This window comes from Micropterus salmoides, unplaced genomic scaffold (assembly GCF_014851395.1).
Source record: "Micropterus salmoides isolate LMB-PRFRI ecotype aquatic unplaced genomic scaffold, ASM1485139v1 Ms_hic_scaffold_11, whole genome shotgun sequence".
Lineage (NCBI taxonomy): Eukaryota > Metazoa > Chordata > Actinopteri > Centrarchiformes > Centrarchidae > Micropterus > Micropterus salmoides.
The window spans coordinates 16,250,032-16,271,427 of record NW_024040152.1 but is presented as its reverse complement, the minus strand read 5'-3'; the positions used below and the strand labels follow the sequence as shown (position 1 = coordinate 16,271,427).

Sequence of the window (21,396 nt, the reverse complement as noted above, 5' to 3'; positions counted from 1 at the left end):
AATAAAAATACTTATGTTGATGTTTTGTACGTATTGTGAACGGTAACATAACAGACAATACTGTAAGGTTAATATTCTTTAGTCTCTGTTTTGTTAATTTTTCTCTTTTCTACTCGTAAAACTACAATAGCTGAAGCTCACCCAGATTGTGGGCTCACCCCTAGCTCCCCCTCCACTTAAACCCCGCCTGTTCAAATCTTATTGGTCAGCCAGTGTGCAAACCCATCTTGGTTCGATGGTGCTGGCCAATCAAAACGTTAAATGTCAAATGGAGCCTTCGGAATCCACGCCCACACGCACCACTCGCAATGGATGTTGGGAAATCTAGTTCGGCAGTTTTGTAATAAAACGGACAGTGGCGGTACGGTGAACTACAATCTGCACATCCTGGTTTTAGGAGACGTTCACAGACTTCAGTTCAGCAGCCATACGAAGAAACAGAAGATAAACGAATTTGCTGTACTATACTGAACAGTTTGGGATAACAAGACAGTATAATTATGGTACGTAAAGACATGTGTATGGGAAAAAATATTTTAATTCGGTATGCTGTAGCTAGCCTTGTTAACAGAATGGATCCAGGAAAAAATGTAAACTAATGTCAGCTAACGCTTCTTTTCATGAAGGGAACTTGATAGCTAATACTCTACGTTACCTAGCTAATCCTCATAGCTCATGTGAGCTTCGGGGGCTGTGAGACCAGATAGTTAGCTACTTAGCCTGGCAGTTTTCCTAAACGGGAACAAGTCATTGACGTTATGTGATTAACTTGTAAGAGTTAGGGTAACGTTACAGTCCAACAAGTGTGAGCCCATCTTTTTTACGGTTGGTGAGAACACTTGTACCACCGGTTTGGGAATGAGACGTCTGCTGAGCTGGGGCATGAATGCCCCTAAAGTAATCCGGACTACACTGCTGGCCGTCGCCCCTCTTAAGTTAAAAAACACATCTCTTCTGCTGTGCACCTCTACTTTCCAGGGAGACAGCATTTGTAATGGGACACACAGCAAAACGGCGCTGCTGTCAGATCCACAGCTGTTTGAAGACCAGTTTCAGGAGCTGGTGAAGGAGCTTTCAGAGGGGGACCTCACCGATCCTGCGCTGGCTGATGCTCTGAGCAGGCTGAGAGAGGTATATATGTTGTCTTGTCTTTTGCTGAGTTACGTCTGAGAAATGGCGAAATAATGTGTCATGCATAGACATTTAGCTGCATGCTTTTTTCTTAGGTTTTGGTTTACAATTCCCCTGGAGGCAAGAGGAACAGAGGCCTGTCTGTGATTGGCTCACTGAGGGAACTTCTCCCTCCCAGTCAGCTCACACAGGACACAGTGCAGCGGGCTCTGTTGGTTGGTTGGTGCGTTGAGTTGGTAAGGATGTATTATGTTAAAATATAAGTCTGGCAATATTCCAGATTTTTCTTATCGTCATCAAATCCCATTAATAAACAGTATGATGTAGTCTATTCCTCTGCACCATAGATCTGCATTGTTATCCAAAAAATATTTTTTTTAACTGTGCACTGCAGTAGACCTGTAACGATTAATCAGTTGGTTGTCAACTATTAAATGAATCACAAACTATTTTGATAATCGATTAATTGGTTTGAGCCATTTTTTAAGTTAAAATTCTCTGATTGAAGCTTATTAAATGTAAATATTTTCTGGTTTATTTACTCCTCTGTGACAGTAAACTTAATGTGTTTGGGTTGCAGACATAACAAGACATTTGAGGATGTCACCTTGGGCTTTGGGAAACCCTGATCTTTCACAATTTTCTGGCATCATATATACCAAACAACTAACTAATTATTGGAGAAAATAATTGACAGATTAATTTACCATGAAAATAATGGTTAGTTATTAACTAAACTGTAGTTTATTTTGATAGAACAGAGACACAGTGGTTTATTATACCTCTAACCAATAAATTCACATCATTCTCATATCTAAACTTGTCTTAACCATATTCATTTATTTAAAATTATTATTTATACTCAAGCTCTATGAGATTGAGGACCTGTTTTACACAGAAAGATGGGTTTTTCTTGGTAGGAAAGGATGTATTTTGTGCTGCCCAGTATGCCCAAAACTTCCTCTCTCAAACACATACTCAGACTGACTGTTGTACTGACACTATGCAAGGGTGGTACGTGTTACAACTGCGTCTCTGTTACTTGCAGCTTCAGGCGTTTTTTCTCGTAGCGGATGATATCATGGATGCATCTGTGACTCGGAGAGGACAGCCCTGCTGGTACAAGAAGGTTAGACTTGATACATTTCGGGAAAAGAGACCCTAAAATGGCTTTGTTTGTGAAGTGGATGTTTGCTTTTCACTATTAATAGTGTGCTCTGTATCTCAGGTGAATCTGTCTGTTTGTTTTTAAGGATGGAATAGGTCTGAATGCCATCAATGATTCGTTTCTCTTGGAAGGGTCAATCTACAGACTGCTTCGCAGACATTGCAGGGATCAGCCCTACTACGTCCACCTTCTGGAGCTTTTTACTGAGGTACTATACGTCCTGATTGGTGACACAGGCACACACAGACACACAAACATGATCCTTAATGGATCTCTGTTTGTTTCAGACATCTTTCCAGACGGAGCTCGGCCAAGCTCTGGACCTTATGACATCTCCCCCGGGTCAGATTGACCTCAGTAGATTCACCATGGAGAGGTAGTGAAGTTAAATGTAAACTTTAATGTCATGTAAATTTGCAGAGAGGGATGTTTGTTATCAAAGAAAATAGGTAATTATTTCTCTCCTTGTCTTTCAGGTATAAAGCTATTGTGAAATACAAGACTGCCTTTTACTCTTTTTACCTCCCGGTGGCAGCTGCAATGTACATGGTGAGTGTGTTTTTATATTGTACGCACATGACAGAAGGAGCTCATAGGTGTGATGGTGATGACATTTAAGGGTGGCAGCAAATTAAAGCTCGACAACACTGGTCTCTGAGAAGGTTAGAATAAGGCCAGTCAGCACAATATGGAGTAAGAAAAGTAATGTCATACTCTTTCTCATAATTATTGTACCTTTCTTTTGTAGGCAGGAATCAAAAGCGAAGAGGAACACAATAATGCCAAACACATCTTACTTGAGATGGGAGAGTTCTTTCAAATACAAGTAATTACTTTTACACGCCATCCCACTTTTACACCACATATTGAATAATATGCTGCAGAGTTAATAACCGTGTGTTTCATTTGCAGGATGACTACTTAGACTGTTACGGAGACCCTGCTGTGACAGGAAAGATTGGTACAGACATCCAGGATAACAAATGCAGCTGGCTGGTAGTGAAGGCTTTGGAAATTATGACTCCTGAGCAGAGAGCAGAGCTGGAGGTGAGACTTCCGATAACGACCTGTACTATTTGAATACTTTCAATATGTGCTGATATTATTTGGCTGCAAACCATGTGCAGAGCTGTGTGCACAGATCTTGTGGCTCCCACCCAGTCAGACGAAACTAAAGAAGTATGGTATGAGAATATAATCTTAATATATAATATAATGTAAAGTTTACTTTGCTGGTTTTTGTTAAGTTTCCTTCACAAAAACATCAGAGAGAATGCAAAAATAATAAACCATAATTTAGTGTATGCAACAGACAGATTCTCTAATTTGAAGTAAGTGAACTTAAACATAAAATAAAGGGGTTTTTATCTGAAACGTCATTCAACAATAAACAAAATTGCTTTGCAGCAACAGAATTAGCCAATTTATTGTAATAATTTGTTCCTTAGTCGAGGGTTTCCATGCTTTTATGGTAACGATCGTTCTACTCCTCTGTGCACGTGTTGGCCTCTGATCCCACCTTTTCAGAAGTACTATTAAAGTCACTAGCTAGTACATTAGCAAAGCTTAATTTCATCTTCATCTCCTCCTTAGGCATGTTACGCACACCATGATGATGCTAGTGTGGAAAAGGTCAAAGCACTGTACAACACCCTTCAAATGCCCACACTGTACCAAAGATATGAAGAAGAGAGCTACCAGCGGCTACAGAAACTCATCACTTGTCACGCTCAAAACCTTCCTCACTCAGTCTTCCTCAACTTTGCCAAGAAAATCTACAAGAGGAATAAGTGAGAGGGAACATCAGCCTGGTTCCCTTTTGACTTTTATCGTGAACCCAAGATCAACTCCTCTCCCTTTTTTATTTATTTTTTTTAATAGCGGGTTTGCCAGCAGCAAGCCTGTGACACCCAACAGCATGACCTCGAACAGGACTGTGATATTTAGAAATCAGTTTTCTTAATTTTGAAATGATTTATAGATATTTGGTTGTGCATGTCATCAAACAGCCTGTTATCTATTTATTGAACCCAGTGCATAATGTACACTTCCTCAGTACATGCCTGCCATATGCCTGACATTTCTCTATCGGAGAATGCCATTGATATGAGAACGACACTGAAATCAGTCACACGTGGTTTGGTCTAGATTTCATATTTGTCTGCCCTGAGGAATGCACGGCAGGGTGAAGGTACAAATCAAATCAGATAGTCACAGTTTTGATTTTGTAAGAATAGATGTAGAAATTGATTAGGGACTAAAGGGGGACAGCATATATAACAGTAGATGTACCCTGATTGATGACATACTGTTAAACCTGGTCAGCCCTCTAATTCCATATAATTTTATATTGATGCTATCAAGTCTGTACTGGCCTGAATGTTATTGCTTTTAATAAATAATTTATGACCAGTCTCTTTCATATTTAGAATGTTTTTGTCTGTGTTGGCTGTAGAGCAGAAATGATTAGTAGGTTAAAATAGACAACAAAATGAACTATTAGGACAGTGAATCACTTCAGTAATTTATCAAGCAACAGTGCTCAAATTTTCAGCGTTTCAAATGTGAGGATTTAATACTTTTGCTTGTCATGTATGATGGTAAATTGCAAGCACTTTGAAGACTTTATCATCTTTACCTCTGGGAAGTTATGATGGGCCTTTTTAATTATTTTCTAATATATTATTTACTGAACAATCGATTGATCATCTATCTAGTCCACAGATTAATCAATAAGTAGTAGCAATAGTTGGCTATGTGTGAGGCTTGCATATTAACCAACTTCCTTTAAGACAGACTAATAATCGCATTAATCAATTGCAGATAAAGAAAAATTAAAGGAAATTACTCCTCTCTCACTCCTCTTATAACGCAGGGCTCCAAAGTAATTATTTGAAGGAGGTGAAGCTGAAAATGACTCAAGATGAATTGGATGTGATGATATGGCAAGCAAGGGGTGTGGTTTGGTTGGGGTTGATGGTGGAGGGTCGGGCGATGGTTTCTTGAATGCTCGCGAGAAGACCGATGCTGAGGCTGTTAACGTCGGAGACAGACTCATATTCACACGGACTGGGATGTGAGAGAGCCCGATGAGATGGAGACCTTCATCCATCTTCACCTGAATCTGATTGTGAGTCGAGTCCTATTTTTTATTTTCTGTCCTGCTGTAGGCTATTTTTTTTATTTGAAATGAATCTGCATAGTCTAGTCAAAACACCCGATCCTATTCCAGCACGGAGCCTGCGTAGGTCATGAAACATGCAATAACGCTTTTAACAGCGGAATACTTTTGAATAAATTTAAGAGAAAATGTATTACTATAATTCGTTTTCATTGGTATCTAATATGTGTAATGTTTGAGTTATAATAGGGGCGGATGGGCCTGTAGCCTATATCAGGGCGATGCGGTTGGAGGTACCCCCTCCTCCCCCTTCTCCTCCCATCCTCCCTGTCTACATCAGCTCTGTGGGATCAATAAATGCAGGGGTAAAAACTGTGCACAGGACGGGTTAAATTACGTATGCTGATGTGCTGTTTTTGTTTTATTTCAAGGCTTTTTTGGCTTTAATGGTCATTGTGACAAAAGGCCCAGTGTAAGCAAGCACTTGAGTGCTGAATATTCTTCAGTTATGTGAAGGGCACTGTGGAGGAATATATGAGCAATAGCCTTCGGTAGGTGGGCTTTAAAAAGGCAGATTCAGTGTTGTTCAGTGCTGCTGCCTGATTATTTCATGCTCCAGTTGAATGTGCTTTATGTTCAGTCATTGCTTTATGTACCGTGTTTTTTTAAATGGCATTCTTCTGATCTAGATCTTACTGCCTTGTGTAAGGATGGACTGGCACAGATGGACACAGCTCTACTACTGTAAACTCATGAATATCACTGCTTAGTAACATAAATGATGAAGATAATGAGTGACAGATATTGAGCTATAAATTAGCTGACAATTAGTGTGGGTGGGTGTTTGAATTTGATTAGATGTCTAGATAACCAAGGAAATAATACAACAGATGGAACAAGGTAGCCTAGACATGGACCCTGCAGAAAACCTACATACCAATTGAGTGGCACTAATGTTATGTACATTTTTATTTCAAGTCCAAATTACATGGCATCTCAATGTTTAAAAAAACTGGATTGCTCAAAAAATTGTAACATTAGGGCTACAACTAGCATTTGTTTCATTATCATCTGTCAATGCTTTTCTTGATTAAGAAATTAAGCATTTTGTCAATGTCAAAAAAAAGTTATAAATGACCATCACAGTTTTCCACGGTGATGACTCTAAGGTAATGTTTTCAGATGTCTTGTTTTGTCCGACCAACAGTCCAAAACCCAAAGATTTCATAAATGACTTTGAAAACAAAGTCATGTGTTGATGTCACTGCGTGTTGATGTCACTGCTGTGTCCTCCCAGGACAGGAAAACCTAAAAGTTTTAAAACCCAAATAGAATTTTTAATGAACGGTCCAGGTGATGGGTTTAACTTAGTAAGACTTAGCCTAATGTGAGAACATGTTTGGAGCAAGAACACTGTCTTTAAATAGCTGAATTAGCTCGTAGTTGTTATTTACTGTGTCTTCTTTGATGTTACAGGATCTTGGGATTCAAGCCAAGATGTGACCGTCACAGCGCGTCATAGTTTGGATCTCTCCAGCCTTTACAATACTTGTTCCTATAGCAACAGAAATATCAGAGTATCCGAAGAAGTCTCATTCCCACAATGCAGTCCTCTAGCTGCTCCTCTCAGCCTTCAAAGCCACGGCGCTTTGACGTCAGCAGACGGACCACTACCTTAGCTGGACCAAAGTCTCATGGCCCTGGTTTTCAGAGGGAGGATAAAAACATGAACACGATCAGCACGTCCTCCCCACGCCGGGCTACCAAAGGCCCCACTGCACCCACCAGAACAAGGGTGGGAGTGCAGCCTCGCGTACCAATAAGCCAGTCCAGGTTTGGCTCACAAAAACAGAATTCCACCATTCCCAAATCAGCTAAGCCCAAACTCAAGAATGCCCGTGCAACGGCGGCAACCCAAATTGCACCAGCAGCCACTCCTCCTCTGCTTCCCTCTGTTCTCCCTCTTGACCCGAATTGCAATGAGCCAAGCCTCCCATGTTTGTGCTGCGACGGCCGCTCCCCACAAGACAACAACAGTATGTTTAACCATAACCACAACAACAACAACACCATCTCTCTCAGGCAGCAACTGAAGCTACCGCCTCCTCCGGCCCCGTTGCCCCAGAGGCAGGATGGGACAGGGGCCAAAGAGAAGCCTGAGCCTCCCTCGCCAGCACAGGCCAAGCTGAAGCCCTCTGCCTGCCCTGCCGCTAGTCTGGAAAATGAGGACAAGAAAGCAGATGAAAGCGCGGATCTGGACAACAAGAAAAATGTGAAAGTAGAGGAAGAAGACGACGAGGAAGAGAGCAGTGGGGATATTGATATTGATGATGATGAAGAGGAGGCTGACAATGATGACGACGATGAAGATGATGACACCCTGGTCCCCTCGTGCTGTGACTGTCCCCCCTCCCTCCTGGAGCTCTCGCTCTCCTCCTCTACCTCCTCATCCTCCACTTCCATCAGCTCCTGCTCTGATCTGGAGCCTGACTGTGCAGATCAGTCTGCCTCCATCTGCTCTTCCCACGACCAAGATAATCTATCCGTCCCTCTGTCCCCCAAAGACAACTGTGTTCCACAAGCCCCTGAATGCCAGGCTCCTGCGCGTTTACCCCCATCCCTTAGCCGGAATCCCTTCTCTTTAACATCACATTCCCCAATTTCCCCCTGTTCCCCAGATGAGGGCTACCCTTCTGCCCTTGACTCCCCTTCTCCTGACTACTTGGGAGTCAAAGGTGATTCTGAAGTCACTAAACTAGGCTTACTTGACTTTCTAGAATCAGTAGGGGAGTTTGGGAAAATGGAGCGCTTCAGCCAGGTGATCCAAGTGGCTCGTTGGGATCTGGAGGGGGAACAGCACTGGGATGTTCTGAGGGATCGGCTAGACCACCTGGATCGCTTAGAGAAGGTGAACAGGGAAGTAAAACTGGCGTACATTGCCAGACTCCACGAGAAGGGATTTGATCTTGGAGATCTGGAAGAGCAGGATCTCTCAGATGTCATGGATGAAATGGGCAACATCGACATTCCCTGGAAGTTGTATAAAAGCAGAGCAGGAACAATGGGAGACTCTCAGGAGTTTTCAGATGCAGGCGTTGACCTCACTGCTCCATCAGACTGTGACGAACCTCTGGTTCCTGATTCCCTCACCCCTTCTCCTGTCGAGCCGCCACCTAGACCCCCCAAACCTCCCGCGCGTCATGCCAGCGTAAGCTCTGACCTCCACACCTACATCAATATCAGCAGAGAGACTACCTCCATGGCTGTCTCCACCTCTCCTACATTGTCTACTTTCTCCCCTAACTCCTCATCCCCCACATTCACCACTTTTAGGTGTGAGAAACCACTGCCTCCATCTCCACCGTCCATTCCTCCTCTCCCCACCTCTAAACCGGTCCCTTACCTCACCCTCTATACCACTACTTCTCCACCGCCATCTAACCCCACCCCGACTCCTCCCATTCCTCCACCTCGGAGGCGTCACCTTGCCAGAAAGGAGGCACAGCGACTCGCTGCTCTTCAAGCCGAACAGGATAAAACCCCCCTTTCCCTTCCTCCTCCTACCACACGTCCCCCACCTCTACCTCCTCCACCAGTTATATCAGTATCCTCCTCATCTCCTCCTGCCATACCACCCCCACCTGCCCTACCTCCTCCCCCATCCTTCCATGCTCTGGATGTAGAGATTCGGAAGCTACTGATGCTCGCTGGATTGACCCAAGCTGAGCTCCTCAAACTCAGCCCAGAGCTTGGTGTTTGTGTTGGAGGGTTAGAGGACGAGGGGGATAATGTTGTCTCGTCCAGGTCTGTGGAGCCATATGAGTTCAGACTGAAAGAGAGAGAGGAGGAGAAGGAATGTGACACTGGGCTGGTGACTAAAGATGGATGGAGCAGCAGAAGCAAGTTGGATGCAGATCGAAGAGTAGATATAGCTGAAGGCAAAGACACACAAAGAACCACCACATTCACTGAGATGGCAAGGCGAAGGAAGAGGAACAGCGGTCTAACCTCTGACCTTTACTACAGCACTGGTCTTAGCAATACACATGAAGCTAAAAGCAAAGAATATGAGTCTTTCCAGTACCCCGCTGATTTACCAGATTCACCTCCACCTCCTCCTCCACCTCGTCCTTTACCCCCAATCCCTCCATCTTTGCCATCTATTAAAGTCAGCACTCTCCCTGCCAACTCTACACAACCTGAGCGATTTGATTGGCTCATAGCATTTACACCTGATGGTGAAGCCCCACCCCTGGAAATGAGAAAATCTCATATGGAAGCTCAAAAGAAGCTCAGTTCTCCAGGGTCAGCTCCAGGGTCAGCTCCAAAGGTCACAAGTTTTAAAGAGATGCGTTTCCGCAGCAAGAACGCCTCCCCCCAAACAAAGGTGATCACTGACCCAGATCCTGACCCAACAGTTATTACTCCAGATCCAGATATACTGTACAACCTGAGGTGGAGAAGAGAGACGGTGGGCAGCGATGGAAACCAATGGGAGTACACCTCTCAGGCTCAGGCCTTCTTCATGCAGCCGCCACCAGCCCTCACTTCAATGGCTGCCCTGAAGGAAATGCTCCAGAGAGCGGACAAGGAGGGTGGACAACCGGAGCTGTGCCCATCACAGAAGATTGGCTGCTCAGTGAGTGACAGCAGCCTGTGGACCATGGGCAGAGAGTGGGAGTGTGATGAAGTTAAGAGGGAGGAGAAGGAAGGCAAAGAAGAACAAGAACAAGAAAAACAAGAAGAAAAACAAGAGGAGAAAGAGGTGGAGGTGAGAGGACGAGCTGATGGAGAAAGGACTTTTGAATCAAGAACTACGGGTGAGTATGAATGTCCATGGTGATGCTAATGATAATGCATTTATGTGTGTGTATGGAAGAAAATAAACACATCAAAGTAACTCAGGGTAATTTGGACGACACAACAAATCTGGCATGGTCAGATGATGTAGAGAAGCATATATGGGAAAGACAGACTGACAGTCCGCTTGGTCACTTTCTCAGTGATGCACAAATAGCATCCCAGTACAATATAAAGAAACAGAAAACAAAAATGTTGGTAAAAATGTTGACTCACTTATGGAAATGATATATGGGATGAGAGCGAAGAGTCACAGAAAGGGATGACATGATGGATAAATGAGGTCGGGGGATAAACAGACAGTGATTTCATGGTGAGAGGGGAAGTGAACAAGACAGTAGAAGCTGGAGACAGAACATGAGGAACAGTGAGAGACAGAGGGATAAAGCCAGTGAAGGGAGTGAAGGTAATTTGAGGAGAAAGAGGAGGTTGGAAACTTTCCAGACAGTTTTTCCTGCGCTGGTTATCAGAGTGTGATGTCATCATTGCCTTATTCAATTATTCATCCACTCTTCAGACCAAGGGGAGGTGGGATAATGGAGTGCCCACTACCTTCCTCTTACTTCTTTTTACCATTCATTCTCAGCTGGACTCTTCTACTTTCTCTTTTTTTCTGTCTTTGTATCCTAAAATAATTTCCTGTCGCTCTTTCTCTGCCTCTTTACTGGTTTTACATCCCATCAAGTTGGGATGATTTTCTCTTGTTGTCTATCCTGTCCGTCTACCACCCCACCCTACCATTGTTCCCTAGAGTGGCACAGATAGCTAAGATCAAGTTACTTATCTAATACAGTGCTGCAGTACACTATATGCACTAAGAATTACATTGTCAAAGTCGAGAGACAGTAGGGTGTATGTTTAATTTAAATCACCCAGCGCCAATTTGCTACTAATTTTATTAGTAAAACTAGTTCTCTGATTGATGTATAGTTAATTTACCTTTGCTTTCTCATCAGAAAAGTGAATTTAATTACTGCTGCAGAAGTTTCCCCCAAATCACTGCAACAAGCTGGGAGGGTATAAGCCACAAATATGTGTGTACACCTTTAAGAGCCCAAGGGGTGGATCTTAGTACATGGACCAATTGCTGAGAGCTAGTGTTAGTCAAAATAGGAAGTATCATGAGTATGTTACAGTTCAAAGACAGCTCAAGTCTAACCAAGGTATGGTTGCTTTCTAGCTCATTTTGTAGCCCATAGCCAAGCAGTCTGTCACAGGTAATTGAATGTACTGAAAATTGTGTTGCCACAGTCTCTGAATGTTCAGAGACACTGACATGGTGATTGAGCATTAACGCTCAACTCTGCTATCTGTTGACTGACTCAGCATTACACTGTATGCTGTACTGGTGGAGACGGGAGGGGTGATGGGGACGGAGCTGGAGAGAGGTAGAAAACAAAGGCAGAGAAGAGAAAGAGAGGGAGAGAGAAGGTGATCCAGAGGTGATGATGGCACGCACTGCAGTAAAGTACAAAACCGTAAAGACTGGCACCCAGTGTGTTTAATATTCATAACTCTGAATTCAAGTATAGAATGAAAGTGAAACCAGATGTCATGCAGAAAACTTGGATCCTAAGATGATACATCGGTGTGATTCATGATAGCTTTTTAATTATGGTGTCATTGAATGAGTGGCTGATTGACAGATTAAGTATTTCTACTGTGCAGCTTTGAGACTGCTTAACAGTTATTCCTTTATGGCCACAATATCATTTCCTGTTGTGTCAAACCCTCTTAAATGAAAGACTGTGGTTATAGCTCTTCATAAATCAACTCCATTGACTCTCATGCACTGTCGGTTTGTAACTGTCAATCAACTGTTTAAATACTGCATTACTGCATGATGTTACATGATGACGATTTTCTGCTGGAATACACTCATGAATGTGCATTTTTCTCTCAACAGACACTAACATTTTCTGCATCTCTCTCTCCTTCCCATTTCTTTGCCACATTTTTTTTTACTTTAATCTTCCTCATTTTTCTCACCTATCCATCCCATTCTGTTGTTTTCATTGTTTGTCCATGGCTCCGCTTTGCTCCCACATATCACATATTGCTTGTGCGCCTGCCCTCTCCTTCCTGACACCTGCACCTTAAAATATTTGGCCTTTTTACCCATTACAATAAGCAGTTTCCTCCCCCCCACTGTCTCTCGCCCAGTCCTCCCAACCCTACTTCCTCCACACTGCCTTCCCTTCCTATTGCCCAGGCTACTGTAACTCCCAGCCCTTTGCAGATCCTAGACCCCTTAGCCACGTAGGCAGGGAGTCCACAGACAAATATTGCAGCACACAGTGGGCCCCTGCTGCCAGCTCAGCTGCTATACACAGAGATGATTCCAGTACGGATTTGAGCTCTGGGTTTAACTATGAATCCCAGGCTGATTGTGATGTAGACTCTCCTGATTATGGGAATATCTTTAACACACACAGGGACTTTGAGTCTGACTCTATCTCTAATTTTGACTCTCTGTACTGTAGTGCCTCAGAGAAGCAGAGTGACACACACACCAATTCAGACAAACCTGTTAGTGGCACCACAGAGGCTCAAGGCTGCACCACCCCATATAAGAACATTGATGTCATGATGACATTATCAAACAGTGTCAATGGTATGGATTCGCTGTACTCTGGAAAACACTCACACACAGACCCCAACAGCAACAAGGCCAGGACATCTAAAGAGCTTCCTCCTCTCCCCACATATTACCTGTACCACCCTAAAAACTGCCCTCTGCACAGGGGTGCGCCCCCTCGCCTTTCCCCTATCGGAGCCCTCTCCCCTCCCCAGCGCTCAGGTGCGCCCCCTCCAGGCGCAGCAGGCTCCTGCCTCAGTTCCCCGCTTTTTCCCCGCTCTCACACCTTGCCTGCCCTCGCTGCTCCCCTCTACTATCCAAACCTCTACCCTCCTATACCGCCCAGGGCACCCCCCCTACCCCCAAAACTCTACCAGGCTCCTCCGCAGTCACGCGTGGCGAGTAAGATTTCTCTCTCTTCTCTCTCCCTACATCTTACACTCTCTCTTCGTCTGACATTTTGCTTGCACGCATGTCTGTCTGTTTCTGTCTTTATTCTGTGCTCTGGATATGGTGGCCCTCACACTTTTGTCACTTTTTCAACCTGAGGGATTTGCAGATTTGAAAGAACTGGGTAACCGTAGCTGTTTATCAGAAGGCAGCTTCCTGCAGGTCATCTGATACATCTTATCTACGCTGTCTTTTCAAATCTGCAAAGGGCCTGCAGAAGGGTAACAGCTGTTCCTGTCAGAGGGTGTCCAGAGTCACTCTCATCACTCTCTTTCTCTTAGTCTGCCTCTATCTGTCTGTCTTTGTGTCGGCCTGGTCCGGTCTGTCTCCCTGTTGTTTTTGTTTAGTTTTTGTTTTTGCATGGTGTGTTGAAATGGACATATGCATTTCATGCCAAGCACAACCCAAGTACTGTGCTGTTGATTTTGTAACATAAAGAATTTGTATTTAAGTTAACCTCTTTTATCTGTGTGTTTGTACATTTAGGGCAGTTTCAAAGTAATTAAGGTCCACTGCATCCTGTTCATTAGAAGAATGTTTGTATTTATATAACTAGTTTATATAAATCAATTTATATAAACATCACACCCTACACAATACCTGTCGTTTGCACATGTCTGTAACTGTATCTGACCTGACTTATAGTAAGTATGTATGAGTGTTTGTATGAGTTTCATAAACACCAATGGAATTTGTGTGCTCCAGTGTGAGTCAAGATCAGTGCATGGGATGATCCGGTTTATCCCTGATGCATACAGGAAGTTGTCTTCACAGATCCAGATGTTGAAAGCCCACCACAGAAAACCAATATTTACAGGACGTCGTCACCCACTGTCTGTTGTCGCTAGTACCATCTGCTTCTATCTGCCTACTCCTATGCTTCTCATTGCCTAATTGCTCCTGCTAATAACACTAATATTTTAGTTAAGGCCAGTTTGTGGTGATTCATTTTACTTATGTTATTTTACTCTTTTTTTTTTTATATATATACTTGCACAGTAAGTAATTGCTCCTTTACTGTCACTGTCAGCTGTTCGTAGTGTGTCGTTTGCGGGCTCAGTACAGAGGACAGAGACATCCTGGATGGGCGAAGATGTGAAGCATCCAATGAGAGGTCTGGGCCTGTCCTCTTTCTGCCTGCAGGAAAAAAAAGGTGTGCTTCTCACCTGTGTGCGTAGCCTTGTCCCTGATGTCTGTAGCTCCTACAGTTTAACTGTAGACCATTTTTCTTCCCTCCAGCTCTGGTCAGTGCTGTCAGTGTGGCAGTGGAAGCCATCTTGGCCCAGTTCAGCTCTTCTCGGACTGTAGTTCAAAAGGTCAGTCACTGCTGAATTTACATCACGAGTGGGTTTTTGTAGAACAGAAATAAGACAAATAAAATATGTCCTGTTTTTGTTTGTTTTACTATGTTGTGTTCTGTCTCACTCAATAGCAAATCTCTTTATCGAGAAACAAAATGTAATTGTATTACTGTATATCTTTGAAAATGCTTTCCCTCCCTTCCCTCTTGTTCTGACTCTACATATTTTGTTCCGTCTCTCCTCAGTCTCTCTCAGTTAACAAGGTACTAGAATATCTTTAGATAACCCAACCTCGTAGTCTTAAGAATTTCTTTGTAAACTAACTCCACCACCCCAATCCCCCAAAACAGCCACCTCTCACATCATATCGTCCCTCATCGCCCCATTTCTCTCAAACCCCCATTTATGTGTCCCATTTTCCTTCCCTCCCTCTCTTGAGTCATCCTCTCTGATCTATTCCCCTGTTGCCCTCATCACTGCACATCTTCTTCCTCACTCTATCCCATTTTCCTCTCCTCTCTGCTCCTCTCCTCTCAGGCCTTATCAGGAGACAGCACTATAAATCCATCTCTGGGCCGGCTGGTGCTGCAGTGCCTCTGCCCTGCCCTGCACAGCTTGCTGACCGATGGCTTGAAACCCCACCAGAGTGACCTGATTGCAGGAAGGAGGCCAAACTCCGCCTGGGGTCTGGTCCAGACTTCAACCAGACCAGGTAGCGCGCCAAGGATTATAGGAAAATTTGCATTTATAGACATGAATATAGATTTAATATTAGGTTTTTTCCACCCCCCTGGATGATAATGATAAACCCTGGACTTTTTCTGTCTCTCATTTTCCCACACATCAGTCAATACTGGTTGATTTTAGTGTCTAAAATGCTGAATAAAGCGAAAAACAGGATGCAGATATTGATTGGCCTGTGAGTGCCAAGTTTCACAGCAAGGCTCTCCTCTGTTGATTCTTTTCTCTCTCTTTGTCTCTGTCTCTCTCTCTCTCTCTCCCCCTCCCTTTGTATATATTTTTTCCTCTTCCTCTCAACCCATTTTTCAAGGTCCAAAAACACAGGCCTTGTTTAACCTACAAGTTCGAGTTGGAGAGCTGCCCCAGCTGAGACAGAGCAAACACAGGTTCAATGCATTCCTCCTTGGCCTGCTGAAGTAAGTACTGGCTCCTAACCCTCTCTGGTAGCATGAAAAGTGCTCTGTCATCAGTTGTTTGAAAATATAATTAGATTTTTTATTTATTTGCCTGCACATCTCCTCTTTGTGTCCTCAGTTTTCTCTTATCTCTATTTTTTTCTAGTACCAAACTTCTTGATTTCTGGCTGTCTCACCTTCAGTCCTGCAGTGGTAAGTTTCCTTCACTTCATCTCATCCCATTCTTGTGGGCGAGCATGTACGTAACAGCAATCTCACTTCCTCCCAGATGTCCTGGAGACGTATTACCGTCCCACCTCCTTTATGCGTCTGTCACTGACCACCTGCCAGTCTCTGTTCGAGGAGCTGCTCCTCGTTTTGCAGCCTCTCAGCCTGCTGACCTTCAACCTCGACCTGCTCTTCCAACACCACCATTTAGAGCCAGATAGTCACAGTCCAGAGATCCCCAGTCCACCTTGTCAGGATGCTGGATTCCAGCTCTCAACAGAGGGGTCCACAACCAAACCCACAGGCTGCAGAAGCCTGTCAGAAGTAAACTTTGGAAGCCCAGAACATCAGGCAGCCAAAGAGAAATCGTCACCATTAGCTAATCCAAAGAACGGAGGATCAGGGCAGTCAACACATAGCAGTGCTGCACCCATAAAGGCTTCAGTCGCTCTAGGGCAGACAAGCCCTCAGCTGCTGTGGGTGCAGGAGAAGGAAATTGAAGACTTGCCTCTTCCTAATGTTGAGGAGGACAGCCTTGCTCAGCAGGCAGGACAGGTACTTTACCTTGTGTGTCTGTTCAGTGTTTGTAGTCAAATATGTTTGTGTCATCCTGCAGGGCTGAAATTCTTTTTAATCATAGGTGATCCAGCAGGGATGGGGGGCTGTGATGCGCTGGGGAGGCAGACTGAGCCAGAACCTCGCTGAGCTGAACCTGAAAAAGGAGGAGATGAAGACAGATCTGCCACATCTCCAGGCCCAGGCAGCGAGTGACTTTGCGCCGGTCAGCAGTGGTGCTCAGGTTCCCTGGGGTCTGGGGCGGCTCTTTGGAGCCTCTAAAAGCCCCAATAGCCCACCAGGTCACACACCACCAACCAGGTTAGCCAATGAATGCATCACATATACTGACTTTTACATCTTTAGCTAGAGAGAAAGTAATGCATTTGTGAATTCAAACCTTGTTGTGACTGTCAGAAACTCCAAAATCTCCATGGATATTTTCTGCACGACTGGAAACTTTCTGTGATTCTTCTCTGGCCATCTGTCCCACATTCGCTTTCTGTTTTTCAATTCCTCTCGTCCTGTTTCTGTCTGTCTCTGCAGGCGTCCCTCTCAGTGGCTGGCCCCTGGTGTCACTGCACTAACCCGAATAGTGAGCAGCAGCTCCACCCCGATAATAAGGAGGGCCCCGGAGCACCACGGAGAAAGTAAGCCAGAGTCAGAAAAAGAAGTAGATGCACTGGAGATGAAAGACAAACCCAGACCACTCAGGTACAACACAAAGTGATGGTGATGTTTATGGAGGGTGGATTTATTTTGTTGTTTTTTTGCATTTGTGTTGGCTGAGATGCAGCCATAGAGGGGGTCATGGATAAATCTGCCTTTTGTTATCTCACAGTTGATATCTCAGACCGCTTATTCAGTTTTCATTCAACTTGGAAGGATGGTACATTTTCGCCATTTTTACAAGCTTTAAAAAATAGCAAAAATTTTCCAGAAGAGTCTATTATTATTCAAAATATTACAAACTTAATTGAATCAAACTGGAATTCTCAGACAAAAGTCTCCCAATTTTGACAGAACCATATGTTGGCGCTATAATCTAAGGTCAAAAGGAGGTGTTATACAAAAAATGTACACAATAGTACAAAATTCCTCTGTGCTCTGAGACCCAATTTAATTTGGTGGACAAGGAGAAAACTCTTAAATTACATGAGTCCATGTGTACTACAGGGGGAAGAGTTGTGTACTTGTTCAAGGATTGCTTTCCAAGTCTCATTCAAAAGTGGAGCACCCAGATCTTGTTCCCACTGCGCCTCTAATATCTCCATAAGGGGTTCAAATCGTAGAACTGGGAAATCATACCCTAAGTTTCTCTTTAGACACAACTCATTTTCACTCTAATTTAATAAAAAATTTAGAGTAATGTCACATTTTGGGCCTTTATGTTCTAGCTTTTCGACAACATTGATGGGCTGATGAGAAAGCAATATTATAGTTTCAAAATCTCAAACTTTAAAGGACTATAATAAAAAAAGAAAAGAAATGCGCCTTTATCCATGGCTAGGGTGTGGCATAAAAAAATCAAATTGCAGGTGGATGGTAAAATAAAAAAAATACTTCAATAAATATAAGCTAACGCGCACTCTGTACACTTGCCTCAGGGTATCTAGTTTTGGCGTGTTTTTTCCTTTTTTAAAATGACTTCCATCCCCCCTCCAAGAGCACCAGTGGGTGTAGGAGACACCAGGATTGCGCCTGTTTTGTCATTACTGACAGTCTGACTGAGCGATCCTGCTTTCTGACTCATCCAAGGTTCGGCTATGTTGGAAATGATGTCACTGTTTGTGGTTGGTGTGTATGTAGACCATTTTGGCTGAGAATGTCTGCTGTCTGTCCTCAGGTCAGTACGAACGCTGTGTGACCACACTGGAGTAGGTTCGGAGCTCAGCTTCTGCAAAGGGGAGGAACTCGTGGTGTTAGGAGGAGTCGATCAAGACTGGATCCGCTGTCGTCAGGGAGACAATGAGGGGCTCGTACCTATTGGCTACACCTCCCTCATCATGTGACTTCGGCACCATAACAGCTGCACTCAATCATTAAAAAAAACAAAATAAAATATATATATATTTTAGGCGAGTATTGAGAGGTTATGGTGAGGCTCCACTACTCTGAAAGGGATATTTTACGCTTGCTTGGTTAGAGTTTGAGTTGAGTGCATAACACCATCTGTTCTGCTGTACGTGCATCACAAGCAGTCTGCAGCCCTCTCTCTTTATGAACATATGGCAGTTTTTTCTCCATCACAATCCACCCAGTTTGGTAGCATTAAACTAATGGATTTAAACAGCAGGAATGCAGCAGATGGTGTGAAATAATGACTCAAGTCAAATTTTGATCATTTCATACTGGAAGACTTTTGATCTCAGAGTGAAGTATCCCTTTCAATGTCCTTTTCTCAATCTCCGCCTTCCTTGTCAGCCACTGATCTGAGAATGGTTACAGGGGAAATTCTGTGCTACCAACCACGAGCAGATTCAAGTGCTTTCAGATCAGCGGCTGCCTATTTGAGGAGGCGACAGTCAACAGCCTGGTAATAGCCACGTTAATATCTCTAGCCATCAGCTGTAGAGAGTCGCGGCTCACAGGTTGTTGAGTGGAGAAAGCATGTTAGAGTACTGGGCCGTAGCTCCTGTTGCATACTGCGTAGTAATGTAGTGAATTGTAGCTGTGTAGATCTGTGTTCTATTGACCTCTCACCTTTATCGCCTGGTTCATGTGTGTTTGACATGTTTCTGCTACTCTATTTGACTGTATAAATATACATAAAAAATATATATAGGTATATAAATTGAGATGATTGATATTACCAAGATAGATAAATAGATAGATAGATGAACAAGAGAAAGCAGATAGTAAAACATAAGCAGCAGCTTAATACTGTGGCCACATTGAGGAAGTAGATGATAAAAAAGCAATGGATTCAGTCTTTATCTTTACAAGTTTACACACACATTAAGTGGTTTAATGAAAAACGGTATATGTGTTGTTTTAAGTACAAAATCCAGTATTTTCCCTCCTTCGTGCTTTATGTATTGCCATTCTGACATCATATTCATACGAACTTCAGATTTAGCTTCATACCTTAAACACTGTATGCATTGTAATGTGCCATGAATGCTTTGAATGAATGCCAGAAACTATCTATCTATCAGATATAGACACAGTTATAGAAGATAATATCAGACAACAGCAATCTGTAGCTCATCTCTCTACTCGTCCAGAGACCTCAAGGAGGCCAACATTTGTTGGAATAAACGCCTCACAAAACTATGCTCAGCTCTTGTTCAACACTATCTGACCTTAAAATTGAATGCAGTAAGAAAGTCCCAGATGTGTAATTCGTTAACGCTACTGTAAAGTCTGTGGGTTTGGTGGCTGGTCTTCACCTTGTACCTCAGCTTTTGTGTTTATCCTTACCCTTCCTGCCATGTTTGCTTATCATAATCATTGATATTAATGATGTGGTAGTGGTGGAAATGATATGTTGAGTCTTAATGTTGCCCATATGAAACACATTGCTTTGTGTCATATATTTATTAGTTATTCTGTATTGATGACTATGCATATGGTTAAATGTACAACCGGAAGCATTTTGTTTGTCACGGTTTTGATATGTTGTTGTTGTTGTTGTTCTCAAGTTGACGCCTGAAGCCTAAAACAATAGCGTAAATAGTTAAAAGTTCATATGAACGAACCTGATTTTAACTGGTCAGGAAAGGCTACTTGACCTCCATTTAATTCAGCAGGAAAGTTTCATTGCTATTGATCAATCAGGGAAATCTCAGTTCTTCAAAGTTTCCTCATGTTATTGTGTCAATGCCATGTAGCATGACATTGCTGTCACTCTGGCAACTGTCCAGTAGCATTAAGTTAAGCCAGTGTTCATAACGTGTAATTTATGCTCACACAGAAGTATAGATAAAGGTAAACTATCAGTTGACATTAAATTGTCGATAATTTCTTGTTTTGTTTGTTATTATATTTTTTCAAACGTGAGGTTATAGTCCAAATGCATTTGTTTGAAAGCTGTTAATTTATTGGATGTACTAATTATTGATCTTGAGGTTTCTGAAAGGAATGGCTCTATCTGACCCATCTAGTGTCTCTCTATCTATCTGGGTTCATAATGTGCGTGTGTGTGCGCCCGAGTGAGCGTGCACATGGCAGTGTATGTGGTAGTGAAAGCAGACATGAGTGTGAGCACATCTGTGTGTCTGCACATCCTGCACTTTCACTTGTGTGTGTGTGTGTAAGTGTAACAATGAGTTCTGTACTTCCTCCTCCTCCTCTCTTTTTCTCTCTGTTGTCATGTAGCTTGTAGACATCCCCGTGTCCTACTATTGCACATAGTTCAGTACCCCTCTAGTGTCAGTCACTGTCCACCTCCTGCATGTGCTTGTTTGTAAATACACCAAATAAAATTATCAGTATGAACCAAACCTGTACAGCTGTATGAGTTTTTGCATTTACATGCATGTAAAACACCTTACTAATCAGAGTTTATAAGCCATCGTGGAAAAAATGTAGGGGATACCTCACTCAGAAAATGTTCACCATAAATTGCATGTATTGTATTTGTTGGTATCTGAAATGTGACAGGAAACTACCTAAATGTGTCAGATTGCAAAGGAAGTGAAAACTCACAGTTGAGCCTTCTGTAAAACACTATTAATACCAAACTACACACTCTGTCCCTTTTAAGTTCACGGGGAGTACTTCTCTCACTTCTTGGCACAGATCTAAAGATCCCGGGATGCCCTCGGACGTTGCGAAGGGCACAGAGAGAAGAATAAATCTCCCGAGTGAACTGCAGCCCTCCCCCATCTTGTAACCGTGTTCCTTTGATAGCGTCCTCCATTGTG

At 43.2% G+C, this 21,396-nt stretch overlaps 2 protein-coding genes across 5 annotated transcripts; both read left to right on the top strand.

The window, feature by feature from the left end:
* Window positions 1-352: 352 nt before the first annotated feature.
* Window positions 353-4,713, top strand: fdps (farnesyl diphosphate synthase (farnesyl pyrophosphate synthetase, dimethylallyltranstransferase, geranyltranstransferase)). Of its 2 annotated transcripts, XM_038711371.1 has the most exons (10): window positions 353-503; window positions 979-1,131; window positions 1,227-1,367; window positions 2,180-2,260; window positions 2,385-2,507; window positions 2,587-2,675; window positions 2,776-2,848; window positions 3,048-3,125; window positions 3,212-3,346; window positions 3,893-4,093. In XM_038711371.1, exons 1-10 carry the CDS (start codon window positions 501-503, stop codon window positions 4,091-4,093), a joined length of 1,077 nt encoding a protein of 358 aa, XP_038567299.1. In that variant the 5' UTR covers window positions 353-500. The 2 variants fall into 2 exon arrangements, with proteins under 2 accessions (XP_038567299.1, XP_038567298.1); XM_038711370.1 differs by lacking the exon at window positions 353-503 and having other exon boundaries at window positions 859-1,131; window positions 3,893-4,713.
* A 95-nt stretch (window positions 4,714-4,808) lies between these two features.
* rusc1 (RUN and SH3 domain containing 1) lies at window positions 4,809-20,973 on the top strand. Of its 3 annotated transcripts, XM_038711367.1 has the most exons (13): window positions 4,809-5,429; window positions 6,897-10,240; window positions 12,415-13,260; window positions 14,339-14,461; window positions 14,548-14,624; window positions 14,855-14,872; window positions 15,147-15,321; window positions 15,661-15,766; window positions 15,912-15,958; window positions 16,035-16,528; window positions 16,614-16,849; window positions 17,075-17,242; window positions 18,375-20,973. In XM_038711367.1, exons 2-13 carry the CDS (start codon window positions 7,024-7,026, stop codon window positions 18,538-18,540), a joined length of 5,673 nt encoding a protein of 1,890 aa, XP_038567295.1. In that variant the 5' UTR covers window positions 4,809-5,429; window positions 6,897-7,023; the 3' UTR covers window positions 18,541-20,973. The 3 variants fall into 3 exon arrangements, with proteins under 3 accessions (XP_038567295.1, XP_038567297.1, XP_038567296.1); XM_038711369.1 differs by lacking the exon at window positions 12,415-13,260; XM_038711368.1 differs by lacking the exon at window positions 14,855-14,872.
* The last annotated feature ends 423 nt before the right edge of the window (window positions 20,974-21,396 follow it).